General features: G+C 35.7%; 1 protein-coding gene across 7 annotated transcripts in view; it reads right to left on the bottom strand.

Annotated features, from left to right (window-relative positions):
* Positions 1-27,845, bottom strand: part of LOC127855302 (ribosomal biogenesis factor-like) — a 166,447-nt gene that overhangs the window by 76,394 nt on the left and 62,208 nt on the right. For 2 of the 7 annotated variants that reach the window (XM_052390758.1, XM_052390757.1), the window contains exon 2: positions 11,384-11,550. In XM_052390758.1, coding sequence (XP_052246718.1) covers positions 11,384-11,497 — 114 coding nt within the window. In that variant the 5' untranslated portion in view covers positions 11,498-11,550. Of the gene's footprint in view, positions 1-6,691; positions 7,168-8,341; positions 8,462-11,383; positions 11,551-14,919; positions 15,037-27,845 lie in introns of those variants that run through there. The other 5 variants (XM_052390762.1, XM_052390761.1, XM_052390763.1 and 2 more) reach the window with 4 other exon arrangements.

Here is a 27,845-nt window from a genome sequence, read left to right as displayed (position 1 = left end):
CTAGTGAACCGTTTTGGTGTGCGGCGTATCCGCGTTGATCTGCGTAATATTGGTGTTGTGTCGGATCTACCGTCGTCGTCGGCCAGGGAAATATTCCGTCTCCTCTGTGGGATAACGTATTTCAGAGTAGTTCCGGTTGCACTAGCCTCTTTTTTCCGGTACATTTTTGTTCTGTACACCTAGATTAGATTTCGATGTAATCGACGGATTTGGCTCGCTCGTGGGTTATCTTTCTTGATGTCATAGACTGGGATGTCAACATTGGGCTGGCAAACTACAATATAAGGTTCATTTTCCCATCGATCGGCAATCTTCAGTTTTCAACGCAACGTAACATTTCGTACTAAAACTAAGTCGCCAGGAACTAGTTTTGCTGCGCGTACCTTCAAATCATATTTCCGCTTGTTTATTTCTGCCGTTTTACAGCAATTTTTGGCCTTCTGATATGAAGTTGAAAGACGTTGACGTAATTTACTCGTATATTCATTTGCATATCTGGCATTTAGATCGTCGCAATGGCGACCCAAGAGAGCGTCAATGGCGAGTCTGGGATGACGACCGAACATGAGGAAATATGGTGAATAGCCGGTACTGTCATGTATAGTGGCATAGTACGCGTGTACCATTGGTCCCACATAATCTTTCCAATTACTCTTTTTGTCTTCTTCCAACGTACCTAACATCTTCAAGAGTGTTTGGTTAAACCTTTCAACCACACCGGTTCCCATTGAATGATATGGTGTGGTGCGTGATTGGTTAATTCCTCCTAAATTACACAGTTCCGATATTAAATTTGACATGAAGTTAGCTCCCCTATCGCTGTGGATGCATGCGTTTCGGAAATCCATAATGCAATATGAATTTATCAAACAATACACGCGCAGTTGTCTTGGCTGTTTGATTGGTAGTAGGATATGCCTGTGCATATCTCGTAAAATGGTCCGTAATCACAAGAATGTGCTCAAATCCACCCTTTCAGCGTTCTAGACTGAGGTAGTCTAAACAGATCATTTCCATCGGAGCAGATGTTGTTTTATCCTGCCTCTGTTGCAAACATTGACCGAATAAAGCAGGGTCGGATAAACTAGTTGATCTCCGGCAGTACCTCACGTGACCACGATCTAACCGTATAACGTATTCCTACGCGCCGATTAAAACGTTATAGCTTTTGACCTTTTACAAGATGTACATGCGAAGGTTCTTGCAAATAGTTTTGTAAAAACAAAATGATCTTAAAAGTAATAAATGCGTAAAATTTTAGCAAACATATGGCAATGAAGTAATCAATTTTGCCTTTAAATTTATTTACACATAACCTTCAATATACGGCGTTTCTTTAAATAGAAAGGTTACACTCCACTAATACACAAAATATACTATTTCAGTCGTCTGCATTTTTTTTTCCAAAGAAATATCATTAAAATTTAAATAAAATAAAATAACACTATATTTGAATGGAAAAATGTCGGACTATATTGATCAAATGTATTTTGATGTAATTTGGGAAGATTTAATGGCTGAAAGTGAAGAAAATAAAGATGCAACTGTCAAAAATGAGGAACAAGATGTTGATAATAACATGAAGGATGAAATCAATAAGGAAAACTCTACAGGCATGGTGAACATTGAAAATGTAGGTCGTAACAATGATGAAAACTTGAAAACAAATGTCACTGAAATAAGTCTTTCTGATTTTCAAACAATGTATGGCATTGATTTTAATGACTTTGACTGCCACGAGCCCTCCGAAATTGATCAGATAAATACCTCTCCAGTTAACAAGCCCTCAACCCTCAATGTAAAGGACTGTTTTAAACAACTAACAAATGATGAAGTAAAACAACAAATATGTCAACACTCTAAAGAAAACAATGATTGATGTAAACAAGTTCAAAAGATTCTTATTGACAAAACAAGAAAAAAGGGAAATACATGAAATAGGCCCCGATATGTTGGACGAATACTTGGCAAATTATGTTCTTTCAGTTAGAAAATGTGATGGTTCGAAATATGAACCAAGCACAATAAGAAACATGATCTCAAGCATCGACCGGAAACTCAAACGCAACACATATACTGTGCAAATAATGCAAGAAACCAACACCAATCACTTTCAGCTGACAAGGGATGCTTTAAAGGCAAAACAAAGAACTCTAAAAAAAAATGGGAAAGGGAAACAAACCAAATGCCACAGATCCAATAAGTGACGAAGAAATCGATATACTCTATGACCGTGGAATCCTGGGCGGTACATCGCCAAAGGCTTTATTAAACACATTGTGGTTGAACAATTGTGTTTCAATTGGATTACGAGGAACTACAGAGAATTATAATTTGAGGTAATTATCCCAAAAACAGACACTTATTTATCAAATATTATATTGAACTGTCTTATTGCAAAGTAAAGTGTAAACTTTCTGCTAAGACTTGAACTCAGATATCCCTATCTAAATGAAGACAGGTTGTTCTCCATTGAACTACAGAACCGATTTTACAATTTAATGGCTTTGCAATAAGTATTAAATATATACGCAATAACTATCAGATGTAGCATGATCACAATATCCAGCAATTAAGCTATCCTTCTTTTATAAAGTACCAGAAAATGGAACTTTCTTCATAAAAAACCCCCACAATTATCCCAATTTTAATGCTGTAAAAAAATCCCAATTAATTATTATTATTTTTATATAAATGTAACATTTTGATAGTTTCCCTATGCAGCTCTTTGGCTTGAACCTAAATCAATATAATATTGACAACTTGAAAACACTTATTTAACAATCTTTAAGTCTTTTGTAGCGGCAGCCAAAACTAAATAACACCAATTCCCAATATGAATTCTTTTTGCGATTTCAGGGTTTTTTTAACAGATATTTTCCTGATTGGGCCGGTACCGGTACTTTTTCCAAAAGGGCAAATAAAATCACTGATATCTAATAAGTAACAATTATAAAGAATAAAATTAATCAAACTCCCACGGACAAAATCTGTCATTTGATGCGTCTCAATAAAATTCACTATTACCATTTTATGTATTCGAAATAAAAAAATATTCAATTCCTCTAATAAAATAAAACTTTCCATTAAGAAGGGAATTAAAAAATGGAAAAAATATCTATAACAGTAACATTTAAACGCTGCTAAAAAAGTTATTTAAGTATGTTTCCCTAGATCTATTATAGATTTCAAAACACATTATATTATTATTATTGCATAATATTGCAAAATAATTGCAGTGAATACATGATTATAATAACAAGAGATCAGGGGTTTTTTCCTTCTGTGAGAATGGCAAATTTTCCCAATTTTGAGAAAATTGCGAGTCAAATTTCACAATTTTGGGAAATTCGCGACTAAAATTTTCACAATTTCAAGAAGTTTGCGACTAAAATTTTCACAATTTCAAGAAGATTGTGGCTCAAATTTTCACAATTTTAGAAAGTGCGCGACTCATTTTTTCACAATAGTCATTAGTTTGCAACTCATTTTTTCACAAAATGAGGGGGCCAAGGCCGCATCACAAAAACAGGGAAAAGCCCTGAAGTTGAACCATTATAAACATAATTTAAATGATTGCAAGTAATAAAACACAGAAAACTAACAAGAGCCAACATAACCGTTACAAACTAAATATTTTTTTAAGTAATTTATCACTTTTAAAGTTTTAAACATTTTGATTAAGCGAACACCTACAAATACGACCTGAAAACAGATGCAAAGTTTGGTTTGGTCTGGGTTTTCATAGGTTTTCAATGTTTAGTCATACTTTTTTAAACTAAATTTATACAAGGTTACCTTACTTATCAGGAACAATTTTCACTTACAGATGGGGTGATGTAACTCTTCAGAAAGATTCAAATGGGGTTGAATACCTTCAACTTAATGAAAGGCAGACAAAAACTCGCACAGGCGATATTGTGTCCGATATCCGGAAAGTAAGGCCTAAAGTTTGGGCGACCAGCGACCCAAAGAGATGCCCTGTGAACATGTACAAACTTTATGCTATTAAAAGACCTGAAGAATTTTTGAATCCTGAAAATCCGTTTTATTTGGCCCCCAGAACAATTCCTGCCACCAATGAAGATGACGAATGGTTCACAAAAAATAGAGTAGGAGAAAAAAAACTTGGACAATTATTGAAAGTTATGTGCGAAGAGGCTGGTCTTGACAAAAACAAGGAACTTACGAACCATGCAACACGGAAGACATTAGTCTCAAAACTGAGGGACAATGGTATAGCACCGACGGACATTATTCAAATATCTGGACATAAAAACATGCAATCTGTCCTGAATTTCTCTTCACTGTCAGAAACAAAACATCGCCAAATTTCAGAATTTTATATAAAACCAACAATAAAATGATGAAAAATGAAAACATGACGACCATCACAAAAAATTGTACCTCATCTGATGTTCAAGAATCACTGCATCTCCAACAACAGGAGGCTTCATTTCTCCCAGAAGCAACTGACCCACATGTTCGTCCAGTACACGTCTCAAATCTGCCATCTTCTGGGACTCCCACCGTGACAGCAGCTTCAAACGTCTCCGTAAACATGGATGGACGAATCAATCAAAGCGTTCAATCCTTATTTGCAGGCGCAACTGTTGATATCCACAATTTGTCAGTTTACATGAAATAATTCACGTGAAGTGTAAAAGTTACTGCAACTCACTGTTCATCCGTTTTAACAAACACTTGTTGTAGTCAACGACCTTGAACTTGAACAAAAAATGAGTTTTTGTTTTGATGTTGATTATTTTTCAATTTCTAGCAAATAAACATATTATATTCTGAATTAATTTTTCATATCTTCTATATATTATATATATTTCCTATAGGAAATTATTAAAAAGAACAGTTTAATGTGGAACTATTTTTTACGTGTCACAATCGGTAGTTATTTGGTCGAAAGGAATGTTGTGTACATGTTGAAGACCCGACTCGAATAATTATTCTGTTATGTCGATTAATCATTTGTCATTGATAAAATGCGTTGACGACACAAATTAAAATGAAGCAGGATAAATCGAATACATGGTTGGTGCCAAGATGGAGAAAGTTTATCCGGATCGGCCCGAAAAAGAAAAATAGGGCTCGCTAAAGCTCGCCCTATTTTCTTTTTCTAAGCCTCACCAGATAAACTTTCTCCATCTCGGCACCAACCATGTATTCTCTATATATCTACACAGCGAGCGAATCGAGAGATATGGAAAAATTGAATAGTGGTTGGATTTAAATTGCTCAGGCGTGCAAAATTCAAAGTGTCATTACATAATTTTTACGGAACATTATCGAGAAATGAATTATCTACACAGGTATGTAAATATTATTGCAATCCGTTGATATTAAGTGTCTTATATCGGGGCTTGAATGTTGCGAACAAAATCCTTGCGCAACAATATAGACAAAGAAGGAAAACATTCCAACACTAATCGAATGGTCCAGCCGTTGGACGCTCCAAATATTACCTATATAAAAAGTAGCTTAATATTTGAGAGCGTCAACAAGTTGGACTAGTTTTAATTCTGCATCTACTGTATTGACCTAGAAAGATGTCATAACGCTCATTAATAAAAGTCACGTATAACATAGACATCAAAGAGGTAAGTTTACCATCGGCTTTTCTGAGCTTAAACACTGGCTTTTCTTAAATAACCCTGTATAATTATCAACCATTATTGTGAGAAATAATTTAGCCCACCGTGTCAAGCTGTTCCATTCGAATGCGTTTTTCCGGGAGTTGTTGCCCTTTTAATTGAAAATATATTATCAGTATATATTTTTATAGGGACATATTAGTTCGTGCGAGACCTTTGGAACAACTTACCGTATTGGCTGTGACTGAACCAACAATATCCGTTTGGGGTAGGCAAATTGTATTACAAGCTCAGCCAACTACTACTTATCGTTTTATGAAGAGTGCGAGGTTATTTATATGCCCATGCTCAATATACTCAATATATCCATAAGCGCATTATCGGGAAAATCCATTGGTTTTAATTATTATTATTTTTATATTTCATACTCTTGCTATCCTTAACATTGCATTTATATTATATTAAAGTTATTTTTCATTATGTACTCTTTATAATAAAATGTATAGAAATATGTATGTTAAATTGTGTATTTGTATGCTATCATTTATATTATATTAAACTTGAAAGTTATTTTTAGTCTTTATAACAAAATGTATAGAAATTTATATATGTTAAATTGTGTATTTTTATTTTTATGCAATCATTATCATTGCATTTATATTATATAAAACTTCAAAGTTATTTTTTATAATGTACTCTTAATAATAAAATGTATAGAAATGTATAATAAATAATTAGGTTGAATTGTGTATTTTTATTTTTACATGTATAACAAGCAAGTTCGCATTGTTGTATTAAAACTGTATTTAAACATTTTGAACAATGCTACTTATAGTGAGACCCTTGTAATTCAGTTGCAAGTTAATACTGCTTTATCAAGGAAATTTAACAACGTTACATATGCAGTCATCTGGAGCTATGCGCGCGGATCATTAATCAAATAAAAAACATATTTATAACAATTAGTTAACAGTGGGCAAGCAGGCAAAAGTGTCAAGTGGAAGAGAGCACGCACTTTACCAAGTTAAGAATGATGTCTTCCGAAATTTTCCAATATCCGAAGCATGAATGTTACTCAACCAGCATCGCTTTATACATTTATTTTCGCATGAATTTACAAGGAGTTCAGATAACATTCACATGGAAACTTTGCATATTCATTAACGGTAAAAGTCATAACATCAAACAACATGTTACTCATTACTTTGCTCCGATATTGGTGGAATGATGGCTAAGTCAAAAGCGTCGTTACAAAAAGATGACAGTGAAAGATGATATTTTACAGAAATAATCAAATAAATATCCATACAGTTAATTATGACGGTTTCCAGACATTCATCCGCATAATTCGCAAGCACATACGATTAGAGTCTCGATTAATTTATATATTTGATTTTTTAAATTATTTATATTATTGATTTTTCACAGTGGGTAAGAGCACTGACCGACATAATCAAATTCTCGCTATTAAAACAGTATGTCATAACTTGGAGAAACTCTCGGTAGCTGTGTCCATATCGACGGGTTCCTTGGTTGTTTCTTTTCGTGATGACTTCCCTTGCTGAAATAAAATCGGATATTGAGAAAGGAACACACATGGAATATGTTAGAACATTGAGTAATAATTAAACCCACATTTCATTCACAACCTCAATAAATTAGTGCATAGATTAAAACTTGCCAACATAACATTCATTTGTACACACAAACAAAATACAAACTCGACTTAAGGGGAGCAACTCGTACTGTCATATGAACAGTAACTCTGTGAAACTAAACATTTTACAACTATGGTCACCGAATATTGTTCAAAGGCGTGAGCAAACCACCTCAAACAACATACACGGGATACACAGTTTAAATGGTGTTGATACAATATTTTAATATCCAATTTTCTAGATAGGCCATCTTTTATACACGATCAATTTTGTGCGTAACATAGGTACATTTATATAGTTAAATAAATAAACATCCCACAGCTCAGCTGTTATGAAGAATTTATTGTTGACTTGCCCTACAGCGATACGGAATTGTTATTTAATAATTTTTGTCCGTTGATAAAAGTTGTAGTGAAGCAACTATGCCATTGACAAACAGGGGGAACAATAATAAATAATTTCATTGCTAAAAAATGTCAGTTTTGTGGTTTCAGATATTCGAACGATAAGTAAAAATATGTTTAACATAATTGTATACTTCGTTCACATGCAGTTAAAGAATAAACAATCCTACAATACATCGACAAGGTTATACTAATAGCATACTTTCACAGCAGTGGTTTTAACTTGCACATTGACGTCTCAAAAATTAACTGCGCATAAACTTAACAGACTTCCTACTTACATTATTACAGTTAATTTTTAAGCACACTAGAAAAAATTGTCTAACTGTAATATTTATGATGTCCGCCTTGTTCAATCTTCACTCAGCAAGCGTTCGTAAGATTCTTTTTTTACGCAAAACGGACTTTTTGAAATCTTTTACCCGGGGAACGGTCACAATATTATACCAAAAGACTCAGGCTTTCGAAGAAATTGCACGGACAAAATAACAAAATATACGATGGGTACCTTTAAGTTTAAATGTGATGATAATTAAGTAGGTATATAATACGTGAGTTTTTTTCGGAAGCTCACTATGTCAAATGTTCCATCGCAGCTTTATTGTTAAACACCGCACTAATTCTAATTAACGAAGTAAGAATATGTCAGGTTTAAGAAAAAAGCGGACGTTACCGTAGCGACAGCCTTGGGCTTTTCTGTAGACGCACTGACCGCCTCCTGGATCTGTTGGCGGATCTCCTTAAAGCTGGCATCTACCTTGTCCGTCTTGGCTCTCGTCGACTGCAGATTCAACTGGAATACGTACGGGCATGGAAATTTGGGAAGGTATGCATGCAGTTTGTTTCAAAATACCAACAATAACTTTTTTAAACGCTGGATTTAAATACCGTGAGATGTATATAAACCATTTTAAAGTGTCGTATTTATTTACTGAAATGCTGCAATCAGAATGTAAACGACTGGGAGCTTGGTTGATTGGTATCTATGCAATTTCCAGGATAAAAAAATTTGATCCGGTTGCATACAACGTACTATACATACATTTTTAAATCATTTAAATGAATCGATGGCAGACAAAACATGTCATACAGAAGAACATTCCGCGCAAAGACTACATGTACTAAAATTACGAGTACTGCGTAAATAATATGTTTGAGCATGTTTGAAAAGACAAACGAACGGAACGATAACCTTCGCAGATGAAGCTCTATTCAGAACGAAATGTTTTATTATATATTATTCACTTGTATGATTGTTAAGTTATTGAACGCATACACTTTTAAGGGTTGGTCATCCGTTTACTAAATGTAATATAGAATAAACATAGTTTTTTACTCGTAAATTGTGCTAGAGAAACTTCGAAAAGTTTGTATATTGTATAACTCCAATGTTTATCTTATTACCAATGTGTTTGTGAATATGTGATGCTTTTAAAAAAAGCATGTTTGAAAATGTGATCAATTCAATGTAAATATGTATTAGTACAGGAACACGAAAGCCAATTAGTAACCACGGTTTATTTCATACAAAGCCATGGGGAAAGGTGTTACGCGGCAACCTGAATACTGATTCAAATAATAATTATACATTTGGACCGCGCTCTGTAAAACGGGAGTTTAATGCATGCGCGTAAAGTGTCGTCCCAGATTAGCATGTGCAGTCTGCACAGGCTCATCAGAGACGACACTTTCCGCTTTTATTGTATTATTCCTGAGTGAACGCAAGAGTATCATTTACCTTGCGAATAACAACAGGCACATAATACGCTACTTCATTATCAAAAATATCCCCTGGAGATATAATATTTTAGGAATGCGAATAAATCATGATTATATGGCCGCCTTACTTCCGATTGATGAAATTGTATTCCGCATTACGAGATTGCAACCTCAAAAATATCATTTACTTTAAAAATATAATAGAATGTTTTTTTCTTCGGTAAAGTCTAAACTTGCTGAAGAGTCATTATATTCGGGAAATTAAGTTGAAAGCACATTTTGTAATATTTTCTTATGAGGGAAATAACTGTTTTTACAACGAAAAGAGGAATCAAGTTCGAATTCAATCATCGACAAAACATACATATCGTCCTTCTAAATGTATGAACAAATCACAAACATTTCTTTGCGTGACCTGAACGATGTTCGGAACAAGTTGCATCTCTGCAATCTGTAAGTAAACGTAACAAATCGACCATCTCCGGAATACGCACCCTGTCCACTAATTTTCCACGAGGGCGTAACTTCCGGGAAGAGTTGGCTACGTACCTTCTTTAGGTTGGTCTTTGCTTTCTTGTTAGGCTACATACATTATTCAGGTTGGATGAGATAGGTGTGGTCTTCGCCTTCTAGTTAGGCTACTTACCTTCTATAGGCTGGAGGAGATAGGTTTGGTCTCCGCCTTCTTGTTAGGCTACATACATTATTCAAGTTGGAAGAGATAGGTGTGGTCTCCGCCTTCTCATTAGGTTACTTACCTTCTTCAGGTAGGACGATATAGGCTTGGTCTTTGCTTTCTTGTTCGGCTACTTACCTTGTTCAGGTGTGAGGAGATAGGCTTGGTCTTTCCTTTCTTGTTAAGCTACTTACCTTGTTCAGGTGTGAGGAGATAGGCTTGGTCTTTGCTTTCTTGTTAAGCTACCTACCTTGTTCAGGTGTGAGGAGATTCGCATTGTCTTTGCCTTCTTGTTAGGCTACTTACCTTCTTCACGTTGGAGGAGACAAGTTTGATCTTTGCTTTCTTGTTATGCTACTTACCTTCTTCAGGTTGGAGAAGATAGGCTTTGTCTTTGCCTTCTTGCTAGCCTACTTATCTACTTCAGGTAGGACGAGATAGGCTTGGTCTTTGCTTTCTTGTTAGGTTACCTACCTTCTTCAGATTGAAGGATATAGGCTTGGTCTTTTCTTTTTTGTTAGGCTTCGTACCTTCTTCAGATTGGGTGAGATAGGTGTGGTCTTCGCCTTCTGGTAAGGTTACTTACCTTCTTCATGTTGGAGGAAATAGGCGTGGTCATCGCCTTCTTGTAAGCTTACTTGCCTTCTTCAGGTTGGTGGAGATAGGCTTCGTATTTGCCTTCTTACTAGATTAATAACATTCTTCATGTTGGAGGAGATAGGATTGGTCTTTGCCTTCTTACTAGACTACTTACCTTCTTCAGGTGTGAGGAGATAGGCTTCGTATTTTCCTTCTTACTAGACTTCTTACCTTCTTCAGGTTGGAGGAGATAGGCTTGGTCTTCGCCTTCTTGTTAGACAATTTACCTTTTTGAGGTTGGAGGAGATAGGCTTGGTATTCGTCTTCTTGTTAGACAATTTACCTTCTTCAGATTGGATGAAATAGGCTTTGTGTTTGCCTTCTCGTTAGGCTACTTACCTTCTTAAAAATAGAGGAGATAGGCTTTGTCTTTGCCTTCTTGCTTGGCTACTTACCTACTTCAGGTTAGATGAGATAGGCTTGGTATTTGCTTTCTTGTTAGGTTACATTCCTTCTCAAGGTTGGAGGAGATAGGATTGGTCTTCGCCTTCCTGTTAGGCTACTTACCTTCTTTAGGTTGGAGGAGACAGGCTTTGTCTTTGCCTTCTTGTTAAGCTACTTACCAACTTCAGGTAGGACAAGATAGGCTTGGCTTTTGCTTTCTTATTAGGATACTTACACGTACCTACTTCAGGTTGGAGGAGATAGGCTTGGTCTTTGCTTTCTTGTTAGGATACTTACCTTCTTCAGGTTGGAAGAGATAGGCTTGGTCTTCGCCTTCTTGATGGTTCCCACCACGAACGCCTTCTGTTGCTTGACCTTCTGAGTCTGCGCCTTGGGCTTGTTTTTACCCATGGCTTCGAACTTTTATTAGGTCTGGCTTAAATGGGGAGCAGTTGTATCTGAAACTGAAGGCAATGATACTATGTTAAGAATATTTAGAAATGGTTGGTTATATACACTAGAAAAAATGTCTTTATTCTCAATGATTTTTTTATATAAGGACTCACGTTAATTGCAAAAAAAATAATTATATTGAACACTATTGTATTTTGAAAATAATGCAAGTCGTTTCTCATATGCGATGCCTTATTATTATCCGCGTATCTTAGTTCAAATATGCGAAAAATACCTAGATGATATGGAAGTTAAATTCAACAGACGATCAATGTATGATCTCGTTATTACCAAAGAGACACACTGAGACGTTGTGCGGTTCAATTTTACTTAATAAAGAAAAAAGCCGTAAGTTATCAATAAAATATTAAAAAGCGGGGGTAATAAGGTAAAATACTTGTTTTGTAATAAACATTTTTTAATACCCACTTAATGCGGATCGGTAGCTTTAATAGAAGATGAACGACTTTTTAGGACTTAAAAAAATCGCCGCCCTTAGCATCCTACCACGTTTGCATACATTTTAACTAAGTACATACACATTTTCCACTTAGCCATCATATCCCTAACCCTCATTTATTTTACGTATTTAACGCATTTTCTCTTACGTCAAAGATACCACAACCCGACTTAGTTGACAGTTGATGAGAGAACAGACTTCACCTTGAATCACTCACTAATGAGGGTATACGTTAAAAACAGCAGTGTGAGGTCCGTGTCATGGGATACACCCACAGCAGTGTGAGGTCCGTGTCATTGGATACACTAATAATACCACACAACGGGATGTATACAAACATATATTAGACGCGTTCTGAGAAAACGGGGCTTAATGCATATGCCTAGTGTCATCCCAGATTAGCCTGTGCAGTCCGCACAAGCTAATCAGGGACGACACTTTCCGCCTAAACGTGATTTTCGGTAAGGAGGGACATACTTGAAACTAAAAATACCATAAAGCGGAACGTGTCGTCCCTGATTAGCCTGTGCGGACTGGACAGGCTAATCTGGGACGACACTTTACGCACATGCATTATGCCCAGTTTTCTCAGAACAAGACACATATAAACATGTATCACAAATGCTTCTCTTTGCAAGGCAAGTGCAAAGTCTGCAACAGCCACCACAGGTTGGAGAAAAGCGAGGCATTACGGTTAGAAAATAGGTTCTTAATTCTTTATTATAATTTCAAGCTAAAACGTGACCAACAATAAATAATTGCATAAAGGACGTGCATACTTTGCTGGAGGATTAAAAAAAAATTCAATCAATTGACGTTGCTATTATGTTATTTACTTTATACAAAGAAGAGTGAAAAAATAAAGATCTAAATATTGCATGCTGATCTTGGCTGTGAATAATTAAATGAAGACAATAACAATACAAGCTTGATAGGACTTCTCAAACATTTCTGTAATAACGTTATTTACCAACTGCTTTTACAGTACATCATGATTTGCTCATTTCGCTTCTTTTTTACACAATCACAATTTCAATTTAGCAACTGAAACATGGTGAAACTGGAATGGCATGTGCCAATCATCTTTCAGAGTCGATAATCACATGGGACACATTATTAAATGCGCATGCGCATCGCACAAGTACAGTGTATGTATTTTTTATGTCCCATACAATAAAATATCACGATGTTCAATATCACAATCATGAGTTGCATTGTTCAGAGTAAAACACACGTTGCTACAGCGTTTGTACTCCCTTTTCATACCTGTGTATACATGATGTTATATTGTTGAGACCAATTATGACTCGCAGACAGTGTTTTAATCGGTATTATGTGAATTTATAACGACAGCCTGAACGTTGATACGTATATTTCGCTAACGATTTTGGCAGCTGAGGGCTTCCGAAATGCGTACAAGAGATTACAGGTAGCATGTAAGAAAAGCACATGTTTTCAGAGAAATATAAAGCCTCAAGATGTTTAAACTTTGCTAAAATTGCACTGACGTAAATAGGCCATGACGTGCAGGAAATCAGTAAATGTCGTAATGCTTTCCACAGCCCACTTATCTTGTTTATCTGATACAAGTTATTAGCAACGTATGGAGTTTGAGTTGAAAAGTAGCAACGTATGGAGTTTGAGTTGAAAAGTAGAGAGCAGTACATCCTGCAGTGATATCTCCTAAAAATGAAAATTAACAAAACAAAATGTTACGGAAATCAAAATTTTAAAAGTATTCTTGATAAAGTGAGTATTCGGGGTGTGCGGTTGCGATACTTTCAGTGGTTTATTCTCTGTCAGAACGAATTAAAGATGAAAATGACTTTTAACCAAGCACTTAACCCCGTTGATAAATCCTGATATTACGTGAGCAGTATAATAATTTGTAGCAGCGCCAAAAAGCAGCGCCTCATAAAATTAACAAAACCCTTCATATAATATTCATTGACGCTTTTAAACGTATGCAGAGACAACAATTGTTCCCATATAGTTTGAGTCATTATGGTGACGAGTAATATCGAGATGACCAGATAATACTGCCTTTTATCATTTTAGTATATAGAAAAGTATCATCTCCATCATTATCATTTATCATCATCATCATCTTCTTCTTCATCATCATCATCATCATCATCATCATCATCATCATCATCATCATCATCATCATCATCATCATCATCATCATCATCATCATCTTCATCTTCATCACAACCACCATCATCATCATCAACATCATCATCATCAACGTCAGCATCATTGCCGGAATCATCATCATCAGCGTCTTTAGCACCAACAGCAACGTGATCATCTCCTTTATCACTTTCAAACTTGTAAGAAGGTTTTCCCCCGATTAATTATAATTATCATTATTCAAGACATGCTATATCTCGGTGTATTTTCATCGTAGTTCTTAATATTACATAATCAATTTCGACATCGCCAACAAATAAAAAACAACAACAACGTTCACAAACTTAAAATTCACGCGTATATTTAATTTTAAGAAACAACATAGCCAACCTTATTTTATTATCGCTACAATCATCACACTGCTCATTCGGATAATGAAATTCGTCTTTACCCATTTATGCCTAGCGTCTAGAAAAAATGCCATGGCAAATCGCGTAGACCCACATGAGACGTTGCATGATGCGGTGTCTCATCAGGGTCACCGCTTTTTGCTTAAAGGAATTTCTGTAAGAAATATTCTAAATATAGAAATAAATGTACTAGACATCCCTAATTTTGGAAATAAATTGATCCAACGTAGAAGGATGGGAGAGTCCACTAGGCTTAAATGGGTTAAATCATTTTCATCAAGTCAAATCTGCAGCGAGCGGGTCTTTAACACGAAATCAAAACCCCACATACCCCAACACCGTGCATAAAATAGCGCGTCTGTTTAAATAAAACTTACCACGATAGATCCGTGGCATGAGTCACAAGTACAAGTTACAAAATGAGCTATAAACTGCAACAGCATGCCTTTGCACTTCGGTTAATGGCTCTTTTGACGAAACCCGCATTACGAATCCTCGAATCTTGTTATTATCTTCTTTGTTCATTTATGAGGAAACATTCGATATAGGCGCTGATAAATGCTTTTGAGGTCAAAATAGTTTTCAACACACTGAATGGATTGAAACGTATAAACCATCTCATATGCGTTTAAGTTTGTTTTGCAAACCAGATGAAACTAATCGTTTTTCGCAATCCATTTTGAAACATGATAGGGGCAATGCAGGTGAAACTGTGATACAAAACATCTTTGCAATTTGAGTGGCATTATCTTTGAAAATTAAATACGGTGTATTAAAACGATATTAACTTGAATCCTAGTGTTATTGAAACTGGACGAAATGAGAATCGATTTAAGAAAACGGGGTTTAATGCATGTATTAAAAGGATCGTCCCATATCAGCCTGCGCTGTGCGCCCTGGCTTATCATTGACGACACTTGCCTTTGTATGGTATTTTGCGCTTACAGAAAGTCCTTCTAAGCGAAAATACAGTTAAAGCGGAACGTATCGACCCTAATATGCCGTTCGTGCATTTACAACCAGTTTTCCCAGAGCGAGGCTCATTTGGTTGCTGCCACGTTGGTGGATCCTTCCAGGCATAGATATGGGCCGTGCTCAGTGAACAGAGGTTTAATGCGTGTGCGTAGAGTGTCGTCCCTGATTAGCCCGTGCAGTCCGCACAGGCTAAGCAGGGAGGACACTTTCCGCTTTTATGATACTGTTCGTTAAAAGAAAGTCTTTTCTTAGCAAAAATTCAAGTTTAGGCGGAAAGAGTTGTCCCTGATTAGCCTGTGCAGACTGCACAGGTTTATCTGGGACGACACTTCACGCACATGTATTAAACCCCCTTTTCACATAGCGCGGCTTGTACGTAAGGTATTTATGATAAGGTTCTATATGCAATACAAAATATACATGTATCTTCATTGAAATTCAGTTTATCTTTCAGTGGCTGAGCCGTCGACTACGTCACGCGCACCACCGCTTTTTTGAGATGCTTTAATAAATTAGCCAATCCAGCTTCCGAGGTGGCGCTCAGGCCCGGATGTTACGAAATTTAACGGATAATTTCACAGGGTGATTAGGTTTAATATGTTTTTTCAACACATTTCGCAATATTAAAAAAAATCGACCTATGTAGTGCGATTCAGCGATTATAAATTCATATAAAAATTTACAGAAACATATAATCACAACCCTTTTGGAAACGTGTGGACCGTAATACGTTGTGGCATGGTAGAATTCGTAAAAGCAAATCGATGTCTTTTGCCTGTGTGACGAGAAGATTCCCTGCCAGTTTAATCGCTCATTACATAAAACGATTGCCTTAAACCTCACAAGTTAATGCGTACACAAAAACATCGGCTTCTAGCCGACCTAATAGATACATTTGCATTTTTAAAAAGAGATGGAGCCAATGCCAAGGAGGTGGCGCTCAGATTAGGAGGTGGCGCCAATTCATATTTATTGCTATTTTAAAGTGAAATATTTTATGTTATGATTTCTATTATGTTTACAGGACTTACAGTTTTGTGTAAGTTGACTACTTCAGCACATTTGAGTCGCGTGTGTTTTTAATTAGAACAAGTAGTTTTTTTAATAATGTATTGATGGATTTAAACGTTCGTCTTTGCAAGATAACAACATTTAACATGTATTATAAAAAATGTAAACGGAAAAATACCGAGCTATCTTCATTTTTTGGAGTTGATAGTCGGAGAACAACATAAATGAGCCTTATTAAGATTCGTTGGGCTTTTAGTAAATTAAGCATTTGGATTAACGGCCACAAATCATAGTTTCCAGAAGAAGTATTATCTTATACTTATGTAGTTAATTATCATACTGTATACAACTATTAATGTCAATGAATTATTTGATAATGTTGAACATTAAGTTATTGGCTTGATTAAGTCTCACACATTTTCGGTATACATCGTACAATATGTTAAATTCTTGTTGGTGACTTCTTAATTGAGTTGATCACTTATATATTTACAAAACTTCATCTTATTTATTATAGTTTGTGTTTATGTTCTGTAAAGATTTGGGCCTTAGTATGTACGTTGAAAAATAAATTTAATATAACAAATAACATTATCTATCAAATCTACGTCATGTGATAATGTCATTGCAATACGACTGTTAATTGATACATCCTGCATTGGCGCCACCTCCTATCATTAGCGCAACCTCCTAAGCATTGGCTTCATCTCTTTTTAAAAAATGCAAAATTATCTACTACGTCGGCAAGAAGCCAATATTTGTCTGCATGCAGCATCTAATGTATGTTGTGCGCCATTGTTTGATGACGTTAGCGATTTAATTGGGTGGACATTTTCGCGTAACACAGGAAAAACTCATCGAAATGCTTTTTAAAACTCAATGCCACAACTTATAAAGGTTCTCGCGTATTTAAATGGTTTGAGAATGTACACACACATTTTTGGACGAATCAATCTTCGCTGAATCGCACTACATTGTCCGATTTTAAAAATAATGCGAATTATGTTGAATAAAACATATAAAACCTATTCACACTGTTAAATTGTCCATGAAATTTCTAAACATCCCGGCCTGAACGCTACCTCGGAAGTTGCATTGGCTCATTTATTAATGCATCGCAAAAAAGAGGTGGCGCGCGTGATTAACGGCCGTGTACGTATTTCATCATTATCGAATATATTTTATATCCATATGTCGGACAGATGTTTGAAACATTAATGCGGTATGCTTAAACGCATTAATAATCATTTACAGTATTTTATTTTGTTTACATATAACAAATCGTATTGCTTTGTTAGAATGTTGTGTATAAGAATACCTGCTAGTTTGTTTTGAACTTAGGTGATTCGTTGATTTGTAATGTTCTGCATTAAATCAATATACCTTACATGTAGGTTTAGGACATGAAAGGGTGTGGGAATGCCACTGTAATGATTTTCACGAATTAAAACAATTAACGGCGACAAAAGATGCTTTCAACAAAAATGCTTCTAAATAAACATAGACTTCTTTTCTGTAACACCGTTATTTGTTCATTGAAAGACATATTTCTCAAAAGCACATTTATATAATGTTTCATCTTGATCGTACAGTTAGTCGGCATGAATAATAAAATGATTCAGAAACTAAATCACTTTCAATTAATTGTGCCGATTATAACAGGAAGATAAAGACTCTGAGTGGCTAATGTGAATTCAATGAACAAGATATGTCAAAGTCTTTACCTTGTTACCTAGTTTTGGACTCCACTTGACTAAAAATCAATTATATATGTGATATCGTCAATATTCACATTCTTATCATGTTCCATCAAGACAAGACTCATAAGTGTGACTTCAAATAGTAATGTCCAGGACTTTTTTTCCTTCTGTGAGAATGGCCGTTTTTCACAATTTTTGGAAATTCGCGTCTCAAATTTTCACAATTTCAAGAAGTTCACGACTCAAATTTTCACAATTTAAGAAAGTTTTTTCACAAACTTGAACAGTTCGTGAATTATTTTTTCTCAAAATAATTGGGGGGGGGGGGGGGGGGGGCAAACCCGCTTCACAAGAACAGGAAAAAAAGCCGTTCTGTCGGTTTACTTATATTTAATAACATGTACGCATGTTGAACCATTAGTTGCAACAGATGGATGGAAACCTTATTACACCTCGCGGCACTATTTTTTATTGACAAGGTACCAACTGCATTAATCGGCGAGACATATAACACATGTAATTTACAAACAAGAGATGTGCTTGTCAGAAACACAATGCCCCCTATTGCGCCGCTTTGAAGCCATATATTTGACCTTTGAACAAACTTGATGGATGACCTTGATCTTTCACCACTCAAAAAGTGCAGCTCCATGAGATACACATGCATGCCGAATATCAAGTTGCTATCTTTAATATTGCAAAAGTTATGACCAAGGTTAAAATTTGGACGCCGCTTTGAAGCAATATATTTGACCTTTGACCTTGAATGATGACCTTGACCTTTCACCACTCAAAATGTGCAGCTTCATGAGATACACATGCATGCCAAATATCAAGTTGCTATCTTCAATATTGCAAAAGTTATTCATTACTGCAAAAATTTAACCAAGGTTAAAGTTTGGAGAATGAATGACAGACAGACAGGACAAAACCAATATACCCCGATCATTCGATCCGGGGGCATAAAACACACGTACACAAAAACACACAAACATTAATAAACAAGAGCTGTGTTTGTGAAACACAATGCCCCCTACTGCGCTTTGAAGCCATATATTTGACCTTTGACCTTGAAGGATGACCTTGACTTTTCACCACTCAAAATGTGCAGCTGCATGAGATACACATGCATGCCAAATATCAAGTTGCTATCTTCAATATTGCAAAAATTATGACCAAGGTTACAGTTTTGGGACACACACATACACTGACAGACACATACAATGACAGACAGACAGGCCAAAGACAATATACCCCCGATCATTCGATCCGGGGGAATATAAAGGGGTCACGTAGCCTAATTTTTGGATCAAAACGGTGTAGATATTGTCAAAACAAATCATCTGACAATAGTTTCACCAAGATTGAGTCGTACGTGCGGCTTGTAGAATGGTAATACGGTTTTTCTGCAATTACAACTTGTTACCGAGTGTTTGGATGCAGGTTATCTAGATTCAAACTCGGCCTATATATTTTCGAAATAAACATTATATTCAAAGCTCATCACGATATGGTTCTATTGGGCGGATTATTCGTCTTAAAAATAATCAGATTTGAAAACATTAATTATAGTACTTAATGAGGGTTAAAATAAGATCTACGAAGAGGGGAACGTTTTATAATTATTATTTAAACAAGAGGGCCTGAAAGGCCCAAAGTCGCTCACCTGAGATAAAAAGAAATGACCTGTTTTTGCAGCCCAAGATATCAATGGAACAAATGTTCTAACCAAGTTTCAAGAAAAAATAACAACAAATGCCCCCCTGGCGGCCATGTTATTCAACAGACCTGAACCATTGTTGAACTCGTCCAAGATATCATTGGGACAAATCTTCTGACAAAGTTTCATGAAGATCCGACAATAAATGTGGCCGCTACAGTGTTAACAAGGCAAATATTCATGACGCACAACGGAAGACAGACAATTGACAAAAAGTGATCACTAAAGTTCACCATGAGCAAAAAGTATTATGCTCATAAAGATTGTCACCATGTTTGAAGATGATATTATTAAAACTAATTGAGTAAACTAAATCAAAATATGATAACAACATTTGCATTCAGCAAGTGTCATTCAGATTGAACTAAAAATGTGACTAAACGTATTCAAAATGTTTTTTTAACTATAAACAACTGTAGACATACAATAAAACTACCACCCCCTAAGAGCATTGATTTTTTAAACAAACGAACTATTTTTAGACTCACCTTGCAATTATATTTCCAATTAAAACTCAATAAATCCGTTTTAAAACACAAATCTTTCATAATGTGGGTTATTGTATTAAACAATAAAACCCAGTTTATTTTAGCAGAAATGTGGACCCTTCTAGGGAGAGTATCTTGAGCATACTAGTATGTTGATGAATAAAGAGTTCTCTCAAATTACTGAGTGAGAGTTACTGACCATTCTATAAATAGACAGTTCTGAGATCACTTCCTTTCTGGCATTGGATTCCAAGGCTTAAACCTACAGAAAAAATCGATAAATCCGTTTTAAAACACAAATCTTTCATAATGTGGGTTATTGTATTAAACAATAAAACCCAGTTTATTTTAGCAGAAATGTGGACCCTTCAAGGGAGAGTATCTTGAGCATACTAGAATGTTGATGAATAAAGAGTTCTCTCAAATTACTGAGTGAGAGTTACTGACCATTCTATAAATAGACAGTTCTGAGATCACTTCCTTTCTGGCATTGGATTCCAAGGCTTAAACCTACAGAAAAAAATCGAAATTAAAAATCTACATTAATCTGCAGAGAAATTTATTAGTTATATAACAAAAGCATCACAAAATGTCTGGAAGAAGTGAACCAGCAGGAAGGAAGAGGAAAGCTCAGACAAATCTGCCAGAAAATCAGGAAACTAGAGTGTTCACAAGCTTTTTTACTATATAAATATAAGGAAAAAGACACCCCCTGGTGGCCATGTTTTTTACCGATCCAAACCATTTTCGAACTCAACTGTCGTATCCAGGAAACAAATGTTCTGACCAAATTTCATGAAGATTGGGCAAAAAATGTGTCTTCTAGACTGTTCACATGTTTTCACTATATACATATAGAGAAAACTGCCTCACCCCCTGGCGGCCATGTTTGTCCACCCATCATGACCATTTTCGAACTAGTCCGAGATATCTATAAAATCGATGTTTAGAAAAAAAAATGATGATTAGGCAAAAAATGTGACTTCTAGAGTGTTCACAAGCTTTTTTTACTATATAAATATCAGGAAAATGACCCCCTCCACCTGGCGGCCATGTTGTTTACCGATCCGAACCATTTTTCGAACTCATCCGTCATATCCAGAAAACACATGTTCTGACCAACTTTCATGAAGATTGGACCCAAAATGTGACTTCTAGAGTGTTCACATATTTTCACTATATACGTTCGAGATATAAATGAAACCAATGTTTTGACCAAGTTTCATGATGATTGGGCAAAAATTGTGACTCATAGAGTGTTCACAAGGTTTCTCTAAAGCCATATAAGGAATACTGTCCCGCCCCCCTGGCAGTCATGTTTTTCAACTGATCGGAACCATTTTGAACTCCACCAACATATCACTTAGACAAACATTTTGACAAAGTTACATGAAGATTGGGCATCAAATGTGATTTCTACAGTGTTCACAAGTTTTTTCCTTTTTTTTTCCCTAGTGACCTAGTTTTTGACCCAGCATGACCCAGTTTCGAACTCAGTCGAGGTTTCATTGGGACAAATGTTCTGACCAAGTTTCATGAAGATCGGACAAGAAATGTGGCCTCTACAGTGTTCACAAGGCAAAATGTTGACGACGGACGCACGATGGACGGACGACGGACGAAAGGCGATCCCAAAAGCTCACCATGTGCACGTTGTGCTCAGGTGAGCAAAAAAAGAAATCTGCCACCCACCTCAGGGGCTTGCTTTTAAACAAACTGGAACTATTTTCAGATTCACATTGCAATGATATTTCCAATCAAAACAACAACCAATCCTTTTTAAAACACAAGTCTATGATAATCACACCAAAACTCCCGACCTTACATCCATAAACTGTGTGCCATAACAATTTGTGTTCCACTCTTATCAGTCTGATGGTCTTTGATGTGAGTTCCCAGCTGGGGCCTATTTCTAGGGACTAAGGGCTTTTAAGCTGCAAGCCTGTTACTATCACATTAACAATTCAGGCACAGTCAAAAGAGAATTAATTAGTTGCTGATAAGCAGGTAGATGAATGGGATCATTGGAGAAATAAGAGTGCATTCCTGACAAGCCATACATTTATGTTTGGAGGTAAAACACAATTCAAATTATATACAGTTGTTTCTCCCCTAAGTAATTTTCTGTGAAATCAATATTACTACTTAAAATTTTGAGAATATTTGATAAGGGTTTGCAGATGGCAAAAATATGTTTGTTGCACTTCATCCCCAACCGATCATCAACATAATAATCCTCTTCAGAAAGAAACAACAATAAATTATTATTTTTTTTTTGGCATTTAACTGTATATCGTATCGGCAGAATTAATATTAAGATGACTGCATGGAGATCATGAATATCATAATATGCATAAATTTCATTCAACGTGTACATTGGTAAACAAGGTTACACTATAAAGCCATTTAAAGCCATGTTTTTCAACAGACCACAACCATAAAGGGACTCGGCCTAGATATCATAACAAGATATCCATAAAACCAATGTTTTGACCAAGTTTCATGATGATTAGACGACAAATGTGACTTCTAGAGTGTTCACAAGCTTTTTTTATATACAAATATATGGAAAAAGACCCCCCCCCTGGCGGCCATGTTTTTTTTACTGATCCGAACCATTTTTGAACTCAACTGTCGTATCAAGGAAACAAATGTTCTGACCAAATTTCATAAAGATTGGGCAAAAAATGTGTCTTATAGACTGTTCACATGTTTTCACTATATACATATAGAGAAAACTGCCCCACCCCCTGGCGGTCATGTTTTTCAAATGTTTACGACTATTTTCAGTCGTATCCGAGATATCCACATAACCAATGTTTTGACCAAATTTCATGATGATTAGGCAAAAAATGTGACTTCTAGAGTGTTCACAAGCTTTTCTTCTATATATATATATATATATATATATATATATATATATATATATATATATATATATATATATATATATATATATATATATATATATATATAAGGAAAAACCACTCCCCTCCTGGTGGCCATGTTTTTTTACCGATCCGAACCATTTTCGAACTCAACCGTCGTATCTAGGAAACAAATGTTCTGACCAAATTTCAGGATGATTGGACCAAACATGTGACTTCTAGAGTGTTCACATGTTTTCACTATATACATATTGAGAAAACTGCCCCACCCCTTGGCGGCCATGTTTTTGACAAAATTTCATGATGATTAGGCAAAAATTGTGACTTCTAGAGTGTTCACAAGGTTTCTCAATAGCCATATAAGGAATACTGCCCCGCCCCCTGGCGGCCATGTTTTTCAACAGACAGGAACAATTTTTGAACTCAACAAACATATCATTAAGACAAACATTTTGACAAAGTGACATGAAGATTGGGCATCAAATGTGACTTCTACAGTGTTCACAAGGTTTTTCTTTTGTTTGACCTAGAGACCTGGTTTTTGACCCAGCATGACCCAGTTTCGAACTCAGTCGAGGTATCATTGGCACAAATGTTCTGACCAAGTTTCATGAAGATCGGACAAGAAATGTGGCCTCTGAGTGTTCACAAGGCAAAATGTTGACGACGGACGCACGACGGACGGACGTAGGACAAAAGGCGATCCCAAAAGCTCACCATGAGCACCTTGTACTCAGGTGAGCTAAAAAGAAGTGACCGACCTGCAGACATCAAAGGTATTGCCAGAAGCTATTCACGTTTTGCATTGAAGGGTTTCATAACGTAAGTTTAGTATGACAGCTCGAGCGTTTTAAAGAACTATTTTCGAGAACGATTTTGACAATGATTTGTTAAGAAATGAACACGAAAATATTACAGGTATTATAATGAAACAAGAGGGCCTGAAAGGCCCAAAGTCGCTTACCTGAGATAAAAAGAAATGACATGTTCTTTGCAGCCCAAGATAGCAATGGAAAAAATGTTCTAACCAAGTATCATGAAGAATGAACAACAAATGGCCCCTTGGCGGCCATGTTTTTTTTAACAGACCTGAACCATTTTGTAACTCTTCCAAGATATGTGCAAATTTCATGAAGATTGGGAAAAAATGTGTCTTCTAGACTGTTCACATGTTGTCACTATATACATATAAAGAAAACTGCCCCACTCCCTGGCGGCCATGTTTTTTCACTGATCACGACCATTTTCAAACTCGACCGAGACATCCACATAACTAATGTGTTGACAAAATTTCATGATGATTAGGCAAAACATGTGACTTCTAGAGTGTTCACAAGCTTTTTTACTATATAAATATAAGGAAAAAGACCCCCCTGACGGCCATGTTGTTTTACCGATCCAAACCATTATCGAACTCAACTGTCCTATCCAGGTGTGGTAGTGCGGTCTCCTTCGCTTACGCAAATGAACCGGTCACAGGACGGTTACAAGTTATGTAACTTTGTAAGCACTTATGTAATGCGGAAATATTTATTTGAAATATTCTTATTTCCGGTCAGGATGAATATACTGACTGGTTGTAATTCAATTAATTAAAGGCATTCAGTCAGGGACGCCTTAATACACTCAAAGAATTTATTTATAAGTGAAAACCAAGGCAGCTTTAACAAAAATAACTAATGTTTATTCCAAGAACTCGGAAAATGAAGAACAATGACAGAAAATTAAGAACACGTACATGCCAAGTCTAAAGAATCTAAGTATCGTTAATCTAAGTATCGTTACAAAAATGAACAACATACAGCAAATACCTTAATGAATGTAAAAAGAAGTTCAAAATCTGTCAAAAAACAGATATAAATATAAGTTACTGTTAGTCTAGAAAGTGCTTCAAAAATCTAGTTTACAAAATAGGTCTAATTTAATCTACAGAACAATATTTATGGAGATTAGGAAACTTCAGTGAATCAAACGTAAAACTAAGAAAAATTTACTACAGTTATTGAAATAGAATAGAGTCTTTCTAATTTAGAAAATGCCAAATAAAAATAATCTAAATAATAAGAATAATTAAGAGAATAATGCCAAAATGTCTTGATGCTGGTGTTAAAACTAATTTAGAGTTTAATTATTTCAAAATTCCAACCTTTTTTAAGAGCTGCTAACTTTTCAAGAAAGAGTCAAGAGGTGTTTTAATCAACCCAAAAAGCTTATTTTATACAGTTCAGAAGAGATCAATGGCAGAGTAGTCAATTTTCCCTCAGAACAGTGCATTTATCAATGATCAATATCTTCCCGAATTCCAGAGCAGAACTAAAAATAGATTACTGAACCAGGTTAAACAAGGGAGATAACTACTGCACAAATACTGCAAAATCATGCATATGTTGTCTTTTTTTCAGTTATTTTTCATTTCACTTAGTTGAAAGGCTTAACATAAGTGTTAATGACTAAAACAGTTATGTAAACTATGAAAATTCTGTGTTATGAAAAATTACATAACACAGTTAATGTCACATAATATTGACATAATAAAACCAAACTTTACCACACAGGAAACCAATGTTCTGACCAAATTTCATGAAGATTGAGCAAACTAGAAAGTTAACAAAATTTTACTATAGCCATATATAGCCATATAAGGAAAAATGACCCGCCCCTTGGCAGCCATATTTTTCAAGCCAAGGTTACCATTTTTGAACTCATCCAAGATATCATTGGGACAAATCATCTGAGCAAGTTTCATGAAGGTCGGAAAATAAATGTGGCCTCTAGAGTGTTAACAAGGTTTTACTATAGCCATAACAGGAAAAATGCCCCGCCCCCTGGCGGCCATGTTTTTTAACCAACGGACATCATTTTCGAACTCGTCCAAGATATCATTGGGATGAATCTTCCGACCAAGTTTTATAAGGATCGGACAATAAATGTGGCCTCTAGAGTGTTAACAAGATTTTGCTATAGCCATATATAGCCATATAAGGAAAAATGCCCCGCCCCTTGGCAGCCATGTTTTTCAAGCAAACGTAACCATTTTCGAACTCATCCAAGATATCATTGAAACCAATCTTCTGACCAAATTTCATGAAGATTGGACAATAAATGTGGCCTCTAGAGAGTGAACAAGGCATATGTTGACGTCGCACAACGCACGACGGACAACGGACGACGGACGAAAGGCGATCACAAAAGCTCACCATGAGCACGTTGTGCTCAGGTGAGCTAAAAAAGGATAGTCTGGCAGGGAAATGGATATTGTTATAGTGATAAAATGTTGAAAGTTGGTTTAACTTGCACTGACGTCATCATGTTTTTCGGAGGGGACATATCCGTCAATGTCGAAATGTTTTCCACAGCTTTCTTATATCTCCTATCAGACGTTCCATGTACATACTGCAGCATATCGTTCAGAAATACTTCAAATAGTGTTATTATGCAAGTTATTGTTACATTCATATATATATATATATATATATATATATATATATATATATATATATATATATATATATATATATATATATATATATATATATATATATATATATATATATAGGAATGCTAATAAAATTTAACACCATTCCCGCTTATAAAAAGTAAGAAACTGACAATATTAATTAGAAAATATGTGCTATTTTAATTATCTGTAAATAGGCTGTATTCGAGGTTTGTGGTAATGGTTTAAGTGGTAGACGAACTGCTAAATTGATTCGGTAAAAAAGGATGATAAAAGAGCAATTAGACGTTATGTTAGACAATTCAACGCATATAACAATCAATGTTTGAGTCTGTACACCAAAAGGCAGTGCGCAATTTAATTTGTGTAAACCGCCTTCTAGTAATCATTGAAGCTTTTTAATATATGCAGTAAAACTCTATATCCTTTCTCTGGTTTGAGTCATCATTGTGAACATGGACATATCAACTACCATACTTATCATTATGCATAAAACTATCTGCATACGATCATCAAAAGAGTCGTGTTCTGAGAAAACTCGGCAAATTGCATGTGCGTTAAGTGTCGTCCAAGATAAGCCTGTGCAATCCGCACAGGCTAATCAGGTACGACGCTTTCCGCTTTTATGACATTGTTCGTTTAAATGAAGTCTCTTCTTAGCAAAAATCCAATTTAGGCGGAAAGTGTCATCCTTGATTAGCCTGTGCGAACTGCACAGGCTAATCTGGGACGACACTTTACGCACATGCATTATGCCCAGTTTTCTCACAACGCGACTCATACGATCATCAAAACATTTATCGGTTTCATCACCGCAAAAATATAGAAAACACACCAATCCTTACTGTACATTATAACATTATAATGCGCGTTATATTAAAAATTAACAAGAGATGTGTTTGTCAGAAACACAATGCCCCCTAATGCGCCGCTTTTTGTGTGTGTTGACCTTTGACCTTGAAGGATGACCTTGACCTTTCACCACTCAAACTGTGCAGCTCCATGAAATACACATGCATGCCAAATATCAAGTTGCTATGTTCAATATTTCAAAAGGTATTGCA

Source organism: Dreissena polymorpha, chromosome 13 (assembly GCF_020536995.1).
Source record: "Dreissena polymorpha isolate Duluth1 chromosome 13, UMN_Dpol_1.0, whole genome shotgun sequence".
NCBI lineage: Eukaryota > Metazoa > Mollusca > Bivalvia > Myida > Dreissenidae > Dreissena > Dreissena polymorpha.
This window is presented reverse-complemented; position numbering and strand designations above follow the sequence as displayed.